This window comes from Nomascus leucogenys, chromosome 20 (genome assembly GCF_006542625.1).
Source record: "Nomascus leucogenys isolate Asia chromosome 20, Asia_NLE_v1, whole genome shotgun sequence".
Classification (NCBI taxonomy): Eukaryota; Metazoa; Chordata; class Mammalia; order Primates; family Hylobatidae; genus Nomascus; species Nomascus leucogenys.
Genome location: NC_044400.1, coordinates 10,787,884 through 10,801,450, shown reverse-complemented (window position 1 = coordinate 10,801,450; position 13,567 = coordinate 10,787,884). Strand labels below are relative to the sequence as shown.

The following is a 13,567-nucleotide window of genomic DNA, read 5'->3' as shown; positions in this document are numbered from 1 at the left end:
AGGAATTCCCCCACAGCAAAGCACAGCAGCTGTGGCAGATCATGGCAAGATTGCTCCTTTAGGTGGGACCAGATCCATCCTTTCTCTTTGGGCAGGGCCTCCCTGCAGGAATTGCTGCAACTATAGCCAGGGGTTTACGGATAGAACTCTGATATTCCTGGGAAGGAGACCCTGGGGGAAGGTGTGACCATGGTCTTGAATTTAGTGGACCTAGTCTTTCCTGTCTGCTGGCAGTCCAGATGAGGGGGATTCTCCCCAGTGCAGCCAAACCTGCTCAGCCAAGGGGCAGCCAAGCTGCTTTGTTACACAGGCTTCTGATCACATGCCACCTGACTGGGTGAGACATCCCAGCAAGGGCCACAAGACACCTCATACCGGAGTGTTTTGGCTAGCATTAGCTTGGTGCCCCTCTGAGATGGAGCTCCCTGAGGAAGGAACAGGCAGCCATCTTTGCTGTTCTGTAGCCTCCACTGGTGATACCTCCAGTTGCAGGAGGGACCCTGGGGAATTAGGTCTGCAGTTGCCCCCGGTAAGCCCCAGGAGCCCTAAGGAAGATAGGCCTGATTGCTAAAAGAAAAACAAACAGAAAGCAACAACAGCATCAACAAAAAAGACCCCACAAAAACCCCATCAGCAGCCTCAAAATATCGAAGGTAGAAAAAGCCACAAAGATGAGAAAGAATCAATGCAAAAATGCTGAAAACTCAAAAAGCCAGAGTGCCGCTTCTCCAAATGATCACAACACCTCTCCAGCAAGGACACTGAACTAGGCTTGGGCAGAGATGAATGACCTGACAGAATTAGGCTTCAGAAGGTGTGTAATAATGAACTTCGCTGAGCTAAAGAAGTATGTTCTAAACCAATGCAAGAAGCGAAGAACCATCATAAAACATTACAGGAGCTGTTAACCAGAATAACCAGCTTAGACAGGAACATAAATGACCTGAAGGAGCTGAAAAACACAACATGAGAACTTCACAATGCAACCACAAGTATCAACAGCCAAATAGACCAAGGTGGAGGAAAGGATATCAGAGCATCAAGAATATATTGATGAAATAAGACAGGCAGACAAGGTGAGAGAAAAAATAATAAAAAGGAACAAACAAAACATGAGATATATGGGGTTATGTAAAAACCTACGACTGATGCGGTACCTGAAAGAGACAGGGAGAATGGAAGTAAGTTGGAAAACATACTTCATGATATCCAGGAGAACTTCCCCAACCTAGTAAGATAGGCCAACATTCAAATGCAGAGAATCCCAGTAAGATACTCCATGAGAAGTTCAGCTCCAAGACACATAATCAGATTCTCCAAGGTTGTAAAAAAAAAAAAAAAAAAAAAAAAAAAAAGAAAAAAAAGAAAAAATGTTAACAGCCAGAGAGAAAGGCCAGCTCACCTACAAAGGGAAGCTCATTGGACTAACAGCAGACTTCTCAGTGGAAACCCTACAAGATGGAAGAGATTGGGGGCCAATATTTAACATTCTTAAAAAAAAAAAAGAATTTCCAACCAAAAATTTGATTATCAGCCATACTAAGCTTCACAAGGAAAGGGGAAACAAAACAAAATCCTTTTCAGAACAAAATCCTTTTCAGAACAAAATCCTTTTCAGACAAGCTAATGCTGAGGGAATTCATTACCACCAGGCCTGCCTTGAAGACCTCCTGAAGGAAGCACTAAACATGGAAAGAAAAGCTCATTACCAGCCTCTAAAAAGTACACAGACCAATGACACTAGGAAGCAACTACATTAACAAGTCTGCAGAATAACCAGTTAGTATCATGATGACAGAATCAAATTCACACATAACCTTAAAAGTAAATGGGCCAAATGCCCCAATTAAAAGATACAGAATGGCAAGCTGGATAAAAAGAAAAGACCCATTGATGTGCTGTATTCAAGAGACCCATCTCACATGCAAAGCCACACATAGGCTCAAAATAAAGGGATGGAGGAAAATTTACCAAGCAAATGGAAAGCAGAAAAAAGCAAGGGTTGCAATCCTAGTTTCTGACAAAACAGACTTTAAGCCAACAAAGATTAAAAAAAAAATACCAAAGGGCATTACATAATGGGAAAGGGTTCAATTCAACAGGAAGAGCTATCTGAAATATATATGCATCCAATACAGGAGCGCCCAGTTTCATAAAACAAGTTCTTAGAGACCTACAAAGAGTCTTAGACTCCCACACAATGATAGTGGGAGGCTTTAACACCCCACTGTCAATATTAGAGTGAGATAAAACAAAGATATTCATGACTTGAACTCAGCTTTGGATCAAGTGTACTTGATAGATATCTACAGAACTCTCCAACCCAAAACATCAGAATATACATTCTTCTCAGCACTGCATGGCACTTTATCATATAATTGGGAGTAAAACACTCCTCAACTAATGCAAAATAACTGAAATCATTGCAAACTGTATCTCAGACCATAGCACAATCAAATTAGAATGCAAGATTAAGAAATTCACTGAAAATCACACAACTACATAGAAATTGAACAACCTGCTCCTGAATGACTCCTGGGTAAATAATGAAATTAAGGCAGAAATCAAGAATTTCTTTGAAACCAATGAGAACAAAGAGACAACATACCAGAATCTCTGGGATGCAGCTAAAGCAGTGTTAAGAGGGAAATTTATAGCACTAAGTGCCCATATCAAAAAGCTAGAAAGATCTCAAACTGACACCCTAACATCACAATTAGAAGAACTACAGAATCAAGAACAAACAAACCCCAAAGCTAGCAAAAGACAAGAAATAACCCAGATCAGAGTGGAGCTGAAGGAAATGGACATGAAAAACCCTTGGGGGTAAAAAATTAATAAAATTGCTAACTAGACTAATAAGGAAGAAAAGAGAATATTCAAATAGATAATACAAAATGATAAAGGAGATATAACCACTGATCTTATAGAAATATAAACAACCATCAGAGAATAGTATCAACACCTCTATGCAAATAAACTAGAAAATCTAGAAGAAATGGATAAATTCCTGGACACACACACCCACCCAAGACTGAACCAGAAAGAAGTTGAATTCCTGCATAATGAATTCTGAAACTGAGGCAGTAATAAATAGCCTACCAACCAAAAAACCCCAGGGCCAGATGGATTTACAGCTGAATTCTACCAGAGGTGCAAAGAGGAGCTGGTATCATTTCTTCTGAAACTATTCCAAGCAACTGAAAAGGAGGGACTCCTTCCTAACTCATTTTATGTGGCTAGAATTATCCAGATACCAAAACCTGACAGAGCTATTACAAAAAAAGAAAACTTTAGTCCAATATCCCTGATGAACATCAAGGCAAACAAATCCTCAATAAAATACTGGCAAACCAAATCCAGCAGCGCATCCAAAAGTTTATCTACCACAATCAAGTTGGCTTCATTCCTGGAATGCAAGGCTGGTACAACATATGCAAATCAATGAACATAATTAATCACATAAACAGAACTGAAGGCAAAAACCACATGATTATCTCAATAGATACAGAAAAGGCCTTTGATAAAATTCAACATTCCTTCATGTTAAAAACTCTGAATAAACTAGGAATTGAAGGAACATACCTCAAAATAATGAGCCATATGTGACAAACCCACAGCCAATATCAAACTGAATGTTCAAAAGCTGGAAGCATTCCCCTTGAAAACCAGCACAAGACAAGGATGCCCTCTCTCACCACTACTATTCAACTTAGAATTAGAAGTTCTGGCCAGGGCAATCAGGCAAGAGAAAGAAATAAAGGAGATTCAAATAGGAAGAGAAGAAGTCGAATTGTCTTTATTTGCAGATGACATGATCCTATATCTAGAAAACCCCATTGTCTCATCCCAAAAGCTTCTAAAGCTGATAAGCAACTCCAGCGAAGTCTCAGGATACAAAATCCATGTGCAAAAATCACTAGTTTCCTATACACCAACAATATGCAAGCAGAGAGCCAAGTCATGAATCAACTCCCATTCACAATTGCTACAGAAAGAATAAAATGCCTAGGAATACAGCTAACAAGGGAAGTTAAGGACCTCTTCAAGGAGAACTGCAAACAACTGATCAAAGCAAGAAAGAGAGGACATAAACAGAAAAACATTTTGTGCTCATGGATAGGAAGAATCAATATTATGAAAATGGCCATACTGCCCAAAGCAGTTTATAGATTCCATGCTATTCCCATTAAACTACCACTGATATTCTTCAGTGAATTAGAAAAAACTAACTTAAAATTCATATGACATCAAAAAAGAGCCTGTATAACTAAGCCAATCCTAAGAAAAAGAACAAAGCTGGAGGCATCACACTACGTGACTTCAAACTATACTACAAGGCTATAGTAACCAAAACTGGTACATGGTACTGGTACAAAAACAGACACAGACCAGCGGAACAGAATAGAGAACTCAGAAATAAGACCACACATCTACAACCATTAGATCTTTGACAAACCTGACAGAAACAAGCAATGGAGAAATGATTCCCTATTTAATAAATGGTGCTGGGCAAACTGGCTAGCCATATGCAGAAAATTAAAACTGGACTCCTTCCTTACACCTTATACAAAAATTAACTCAAGATGGATTAAAGATTTAAATGTAAAACTCAAAACTATAAAAACCCTGGAAGAAAATCCAGACAATACCACTCAGGAGATAGGCACGGGCAAAGATTTCCTGACAAAATTGTTGAAAACAATTGCAACAAAAGCAAAAATTGACAAATGAGATCTAATTAAACTAAACAGCTTCTGCACAGCAAAAGAAACTATCATTAGAGCAAACAGACATCCTACAGAATGGAAGACAATTTTTGCAATCTACAAGGAACTTAAACAAATTGACACACACACACACACACACACACACACACACAAAACATTAAAAAGTAGGCAAAGGACATGAACAGATACCTCAAAAGATGACATTTATATGGCCAACAAACATGTGGAAAATAGCTCAACATCACTGATTAGAGAAACCCAAATCAAAACTGTGGTGAGATACCATCTCACGCCAGTCAGAATAGTGATTATCAAAAGTCAAGAAACAACAGAGGCTGGCGAGGCTGCCAAGAGATAAGAATGCTTTTACATGTTAGTGGGAATGTGAATTAGTTCAACCATTGTGAAAGACTGAGTGGCAATTCCTCAAAGACCTAGAACCAGAAATACCATTTGACCCGGCAATCCCGTTACTGGGTATATACCCCCCAAAATATAAATCATTCTATTGTAAAGATATATGCATGTGTATGTTCATTTCAGCACTATTCACAATAGCAAAGGCATGGAGTCAACCCAAATACCCATCAACGATAGACTAGATAAAATGGTACATACACACCATGGAATACTATGCAACCATAAAAAGGACAGAGATTATTTTCTTTGCAGAGACATGGATGGAGCTGGAAGCCATTATCCTTAGCAAACTAACATAGGAACCGAAAACCAAGAGAACCATGTTCTCACTTTCAAGTGGGAGCTGAACAATGAGAACACATGGATACAAGGAGGGGAACAACACACACTGGGACTGTCGTGGGGGTGGGATGCAGAAGGGAGGGCACCAGGAGACATAGTGAATGAATGCTGGGCTTAATACTTAGATGATGGGTTGATGGGTGCAGCAAACCACCATAGTACACGTTTTCCTATGTAACAAACCTGCACATCCTGCACATGTATCCCAGAACTTGAAATTAAATTAAAAATAAAAGATAAAATATTGTCAGAATTCAAAAATTATCCAGTAACGACTTAATTTAGTAGCTCTAGTTAGAGGTTCAAATAGAACATAATTTAAAGTTGACATTAAAACAAGCTAAGGAAAAAGATAAAAGTCTGTGAATGGGGTTAATTCAGAAGCTAAGTCCAGGAAGAATAAGCAACTGTTTTATTTTTAGCTAGGTATACTCTACTGGATTGGAGTGGGGCCCGTGAGTGGCTCAAGAGAAGCTGGCTAAATCCATGTTAGAATCTTAAAAGCGATCCTTGAATTTTTCAGAGTATTGAAGAATTCACCCATAGAAAGACAATGGAAGTGTTTACTGTCCAGCTGGGGGATGACTATGTGGTTCTGAATCATTTTCCTTAATAAGAGATTAACTCAGAAAATATTCTTAGCTCAATCGTCTCTATGCATTTTGTCCCGAGGAAACAGATGGAATTTACCACTTTTGTAAATCCCGTAATTTTTGTTATTTTGGGTATCTGTGTCCCTACCACAGTACACTACAAGAAAAATTTTGGGAAACAATCAGCTGCTACAAATGTGCTTTGGATGAATACTTTTTTAAAAAAACAAGTTTTGTTTAGAAAACACCTAACTCCAAAATCATCCCCAAAGTCTGCAACTTTCAGGCTAAAATGCTAAATAATAAATATCAGTTATCGTTATAAAAAAGAATAAAATTCAATAAGAAATTTAATTTCTATCATTTCCCCCAAGGTTCATTAATACAATTTATTGAGCATATTATTATCATTCATCTTGATTCTCTCACAATATTGCTTAGGAATGATGTACAATGTTAAATGTAGGACTTTTAAGGAGGCTACATCAGAATCGTCGTGTAGGACTTTTCTATGCTATAAACTTCTACAATCCACTTTTTCCACCTCCCTTCCAAGATTCGTATAACTCTCTCCCACTTACAGGACCGGTCTCTGTAAGCCAACATTACTAACATTAGTAGACCTAATCATTTTTGCTTTGCTAACATGAAAAAGTTGAGACCTACGGGCAGCATGGTATTTAGAAAAAGCTATAAAGTCTGACCCAAATGCAAACCTACCTAATTATGCTGTGTACAATTATCTAACTGCTCAGAGTCTCAATTTTCCCATAAAAACAAAAGAATAATATCTCCCTGTTGCAGATAGTCTTTCAGCATATTCAATAAAGTTAAAATATATCATTTAAGGTAGATTTGCTTTTCTAGTGTAAAAGAAAAAAAAAAACAGGGCTTAGATGTCCCACTTCTGCATTCTTTTTAGCCATCCAGCTTTGCTTAATACATCTGAACTTTGAGTAAAAATGCCATCTATTATAAAACAGGAAGGGCATATCTCTCCTGCTTGCTACACAGAGATGCAGTGGGTATCCAGTGAGATGAGACGTGCAATTTTTTTTAAAATATTGCAATAAAATGTTTACTACTATATTATTATGGAAGTGTTAACTGCAAGTCAGTTTGACCTGCAGTGTTTTTCCTCTCATAGTAATCCTTTGAAAACTAAAATGTTTATATTTTCTCAAAAAAGCATGTTCTCTTCAGGTAAGATTAGAGAAAAGCACCTAAATATAATGGGGGTGGGAGGAACTAAAGAGAATCTCTGAAACAGTGGATAGTGACAGGTATTCAGGCTGACTTCCATCAGTTCGTTATTTTTGCTTATATGGTATGACAAAGATTTTATGTAATTATAGATGCAAAGAATATTCAAACTTCATTATCATCTCACAAACTGTCATAGTGAACACAGAGCCCATCGTATTCAATGGCAGCTCTTCTGTGACATGTTGATAAAATGCATGGCTTACAAGCAATGACAGAGAAGCCCAGCCCTGCTCACACCCCTGCCCCACTCCCGTCATTAAATTACTTCCACATATTTAATCACTTCTTTCTAAAGTGTCTATGTAATTGCATGCTTAAACCTAACCTCATCACAAATTATTTACTCAGATTAAAATATTTCCAGTGAACTTATTTTTTTATTATTCAAAATGAATATTCTATTCGGCATTTCAGTGAATTCCCTAACAACAACAATAACAAAATATATGTTTCTAGGTTTGCTGAACTGCTTAATAAATCAAATTTAATCTAAGTTATACTTATTTTCTACCAATAGTCAAAATGCAATTGCTTGACCTTCCTTAAATTTATTTTAACAAATAGCTGTTTTTAAAACATTAAAGAAGAGAAGACTACCGTTATTAGGGCATATTAAGTGTAGAAAAAAAGTTCTTAGGTACACTCAGAAAATAATTCTACTGGGCAACTTAGTGAATATTTTAGCTATTTGACTATTCAGTATTCCATTTGCTGGGGAAAATACGTTTGGATTAGTCGAGGTAATCACTAATGTAGCAAGGACTGGGGCCTTGTGTTCAGTTTCCAGCAGCTGCCTAAGCCCAAGTCTGAAATACTTACATCAGAAGGCAGATAATCCTTATTACTTACATAATAAATCACATAAATTGCGTAATAAGGATTATCTGCCTTGTGCCATCCTTTATTATTATTTAATATGAATGACCATTTCTCCATAGATTTCTTGAAATATCCACTGCTTTCATTATAATTTTTGGTCTATTTTCACAATAAATAACTTTATCAATTGTTTCATTAGGAGGATCTTCAAAATGTTCGACAATATTTGTTAAACACTTTGTTCATTTAAGTATATAAAATTATACCAGTATGTTCTATTTTTCACAATTTGCCTTTGACTCATTTAATCTAATTACAATGATCAAACATTACATAGTGTTATTTCTTTATATAAGGATTAATAACCAGTTCATGTATATGAAAAGCTTTAATTATTGAAACGAGATCAAATATTCTAAATTTGAAAATCACATTTATTCTATCACAGCATTCTTCTTTCCCCCTTGATTGTACACATGTCTCTTCATTTCTTTTCTCTTTCTAAGACAGAGTTTTGATCTTGTCACCCAGGTTGGAGTGCAATGTCACAATCTCGGCTCACTGCAACCTCCACCTCCTGGGTTCAAGTGATTCCCCTGTCTCAGCCTCCTAAGTAGCTGGGATTAAAGGCATGCACCAGCACACCTGGCTATTTTTATTTTTAGTAGAGATGGGGTTTGGCCAGGCTGGTCTTGAACTCCTAACCTCAGATGATCCACCCACCTCGGCCTCCCAAAGTGCTGGGAGCCACCCCATCCGGCTTCTCTTAATTTTTCTACAGATTTTTATTTTAGCCGAATTTGTAAGAAACACTTTCTATAAATCATAAATTAAATGGATACATGTTAAAATTCTCATGCTTATGGTTTCCCCAAGCATACTCAAAGCAATTTTTGTACTCCCATGTGGAAGCAGGGAGACAGAAGGAGAGAGAGAATATGTGTGCATCTCTGGGTGTGTGTGTGTGTGTGTGTGTGTGTGTGTGACAATGAGATTTGTTTATGGTAATATGCAGGAAGAGAAGGACAGTCTGTCAAGTTTCTGACATGAGAAGTCAAAGTGAATCACAAATCACAAGTTTTTTGGAAGAGGACGTATAAAAATTAATTTGATTTAAAGAGAGTTAACACAGGTAGTTACTCCCAATTAGCATAAACCTAATTATTTAAGGTATTTTTAGCTACAGTCAATGCACTTATAATTATCAACTCTGTCTGTTTTTTTTAAATCCCACCTTCACTATCACATTGTGAATTACCACTCAGGGGAAAAAAAAAATCAGTTCCCAGTTAGGTGTCACTGTAAAAAGCCTTAAAGAAATAATTACAATTAACTCTGCAATTTATGACTTACCTAAATAGAGAAAGTGTATATGTATGTGTTTGTATATGCAAAACACGTAGTGAATACAGTAATTCAAGTTCATCGTATTTGCACATACAGTTTTCCAACAGCCATGAGCTATGCTAGATATTTGAGAATCCAGCCTACGGGTCTGTAAATGAAATCCGTAAAGGGTGGCATATAATATTTAATTGAAACACTTACTGTGGAAGGATTGAAGAATATTGATTGTCCATTCATCTGTTAATCCTCCTGCTTTTGTTATCTGAATACATTTGAGTTGATTTGAAGATTCTCTTGATTCAATCCAACAAATCATATCTTCATTATAAATAAAATCCAGAGTATGAATTTCATTTCCATTGACTGAGCTTAGAGTTGCCATTTTACTTCCATTAAGATAGAAAACCTCAATTGTTTCAAAATTTGCGATTAATAGTATAGGTGGTCTATCTGTAGGTTCTGGAATAAAATAGAAAAAGAGAAGTAAATTCAGTAAGAGTCATGATTACTTTACAGTTTTGCATTAGTTATTGAAAGCTATTTTCTATACTTTTAATAAATTCATAACAAAAATTTTCTTATAAAAATACTTTTTATAAGTCATATGCATACTTCACTATTTTAGTGTACTTCTCTGAAAAAAATAAAACATTCTGCAGAGCATTTGTATTCCTTATTTCCTTAGTCATAATGCGTTGTCTAAATGTGAGGACATGTCATTTACTTTTTTTTTTTTTGAGACGGAGTCTCGCTCTGTCGCCCAGGCTGGAGTGCAGTGGTGCTATCTCGGCTCACTGCAAGCTCTGCCTCCCGGGTTCACGCCATTCTCCTGCCTCAGCCTCTCCGAGTAGCTGGGACTACAGGCGCCCGCCACCACGCCCGGCTAATTTTTTTTGTATTTTTAGTAGAGACGGGGTTTCACTGTGGTCTCGATCTCCTGACCTCGTGATCCGCCCGCCTCAGCCTCCCAAAGTGCTGGGATTACAAGCGTGAGCCACCGCGATGTCATTTACTTTTATTGCTAGTAAGTAAAGGAAGTGGTGTGAATTGTTTTTCTAGAAATGATGATGGATCTAGACTGACCTCTCCATACAGTTTTGCAGGTTACCCTCATGAGCAAGGTAATGTTTATTTGAGTTGAATTTATGAGATCAGAAATAGATTCTCTGGAGCAGAAAACGCAAAGCTCATAAGCTTATACAAAGAGTGCACCTGTGACTTTGGCCTCATCGGCTCCTTGACCAACCCCAAGAGCCAAACAATCACACATTCTTTTAGTGACTAGACAGTGACTACTGAGCCAGTTCCTTCCACATCCACCTTCTACAGGCAGGAAAATACGATTCTGGGTATAAAATAAACTTCAATACCACTTTTTTGAACAATGCAGCTTTGCTGGTATTAGGACTGAGTTTTTGATGAACATATACTAATTTCCCAGAGTTTCAATAGCATATTTAAATGTAGCAGTAAAATCTGATAGAAAATTAGAGTTGATAGAGTTTAGCTATACAATCATATTCGGAGTAAATTTCCTGCTAATTAAGAAATAAGAAATATGTGGAAATCTTTAACTCATCTGCATCTAATGCATCAATAAATCCCTTTGACCATGAGGTCAAATCTATCAGACATCCTACCACTTCTCAGTAATGACTGCTGCTGTCCTGCCATCATCACTCATCTAGATTATTTCAAAGTTTTCTGCCTGGTTTCCCTTTTTCTATCTATGCCCTTCTCATCTTTACAATATCCCAACACAACAGCCAGAGTTATACCATTACAATGCTAAGGCAGATAAGGTCAGTTCTTCACTCAGTCCCTCAAAGGGCTCCTATTTTAACCAGAGCAAAATTCAAAGCCCTTATAACGATCTATTAAACTCTACCTGATCTGTATATTCATTACCTCTTTAACCTCATTTCCTTCATCTCCTTACTACTCTTACTCTTGTTCGTCTCACTCCAGACACACTGCACTTCTTACTGTTCCTTGAACAAACCAGGCAAGCTGCCACCTCAGAGGGGCTTCCCACTTCCCGGAATAATCATTTATCAATTACCAGAATGGCTTACTTGCTCACCTCTTTTAGGTCATTATGCAAATGTCATTTTACTGGTGAGGAGTCTCTTGGCACTTTATCTTCTAAAAATTTTAAGCCCCTATACTTTCTATACACCTTCATAGTTCTATTTCTTTCTTATTCACCAAACATAGTATGTTTTATATATTTTTCTGATTATTTACTTCTGTTTTATCTCTAGCATCTAGAGAAAAAGCCTAGAACTTAGTGATCATTCAATACCAATTTTCTGAATAAATAAAAAGGACACATGGAAATCTCACACAGAAGACTTCTTTAGAAACATTTCATGAAATGCAACAAAAACAATTTATTTAACCTATGAAGGGAATTCAGATTATGACTAGCTATTCAGAAAATTTCATAAATATCATTTGACCATTCTGTAAGAAACTGAAGCTGAGCACTGTAAAGGTATGATAAAAACCAGAGCATATACTATAACTAATGGAAGTAACTAAGTCTCAAGTTTTGAAGCACTATTATTTAGTGGCCTTTCTTTTGTTTCTGGCATGGGCCACTTGTGTTTCTCTCAGATAGAAGAGCCCTCCAGTGAATATGATTTGGGGCCTCCCCTCACAGGCTTAAAACAATCCTATAATTCATGCATTGGAATTTTTATCCCCATCATACCAGACCCCTATTAATTTCAATAGGGGTGGTGCCAGGTTCAAGAGGCCAAAGAAGAGAGCCAGAGGTAGCAACAAAAAGATACAGGGTTTTATTTAGGGAAACTTACACACAGAGACGGCCCAGTGGCTGCAGACTGGAGAACCACTACCACTTGTGAAAAGCATGCAGCTTATATAGCACGTTCCCCTTAGCACATTCACCCCGCCCCGCCCCGCCCCGCCCCGACCCCACCCCCGACCCACCACCCACAACCTCCACGTGGCAACCGTCCTTTCTTAAATTGTTATGGCTATCGTGTGCACCTGCCATACAGGGTATGCTTAAGTTACATTATTGTTGTGAAATGTATCTGCCATAAACCTCTCCTCCCCCAAGAAATTCTCTCGAGTCATAGGATTCCTGTCTGCCTTTAACAAAACATTAAACATTTTTTATACATAATAACAACAAAACAATAAAACAAACAAAAATAAACCAAAAAAAGCCTCAATGAGATGATAAAACTAAGTAGCACAACAGTTTCCTCCCAATGGAGAAAATAGACTTATCCTGGACTGCCTGAGTATAAACCCACAACAAAAATATTCTTAAAAATGCTAAGATCATTTCCACAAAAAGAAAGTTCTCTCAGAAGCATCAGTAGAATTGTGAATCATCTCTGCTTAACATAACCTTGTCAATTGACCACATCTGAGCCTGGTTAGCTAGTCAGCTTCTCTCCGAATCTCTTAAATCTATCTTGAACTGTGTTTCACTTGCCCTTGCCATTCCTTAATTTGGGGATCTAGACTTAGTCTCCCCTCTGCTCCTACTTTTGTCATTTTACTGCTGACCTTGGGACTCTTGAAACCTGTTGGATCATAGATTTCTCAGGTGATAGTAAAATCTTAGATGGGTGTGTTATCAGGTAAACAAAGATAGGCCGACAATTTCAGTCCTTAGTGTCTTCATTTGACAACTGAAATGACCTTTAGTGAAACTACTTTCACCCAAAATGACCCACTATTGAAAGCATCCCTTGCTGCAAAGTTTTATGCAAAGTCCAGACTTAGCCGTTTTTTGGCTAGCTACTAGTCAGTAAACTTAACGTAGGTCATAAACATTCTTTGAAGAGAGGCCAGAATATAAAGGAGCGCTGAGATTCCCCTGAGAAACTGAGATGCAAATGGATTCGTGGTTAACACAGGCAATGCTTATTTGGCAGAATTAGCCAACTTATTTGGTTTTTGTGGCTGCTTGTTGAGTGAATCAGTTAATTGTTTTAGTGAAAAACATATCAACCACTAATTCTAAAGTCAGGTGCTTCATAATCTAACAGGGTTTGATTTAATAAT

At 37.5% G+C, this 13,567-nt stretch overlaps 1 protein-coding gene across 1 annotated transcript in view; it reads right to left on the bottom strand.

Moving 5' to 3' along the window:
• Positions 1 to 13,567, bottom strand: part of LRP1B (LDL receptor related protein 1B) — a 1,933,392-nt gene that overhangs the window by 1,011,469 nt on the left and 908,356 nt on the right. The window contains exon 6 of the mRNA XM_003267617.4: positions 9,719 to 9,976. Within this exon, the coding sequence (XP_003267665.2) occupies positions 9,719 to 9,976 (258 nt within the window). The remainder of the gene's footprint in view (positions 1 to 9,718; positions 9,977 to 13,567) is intronic.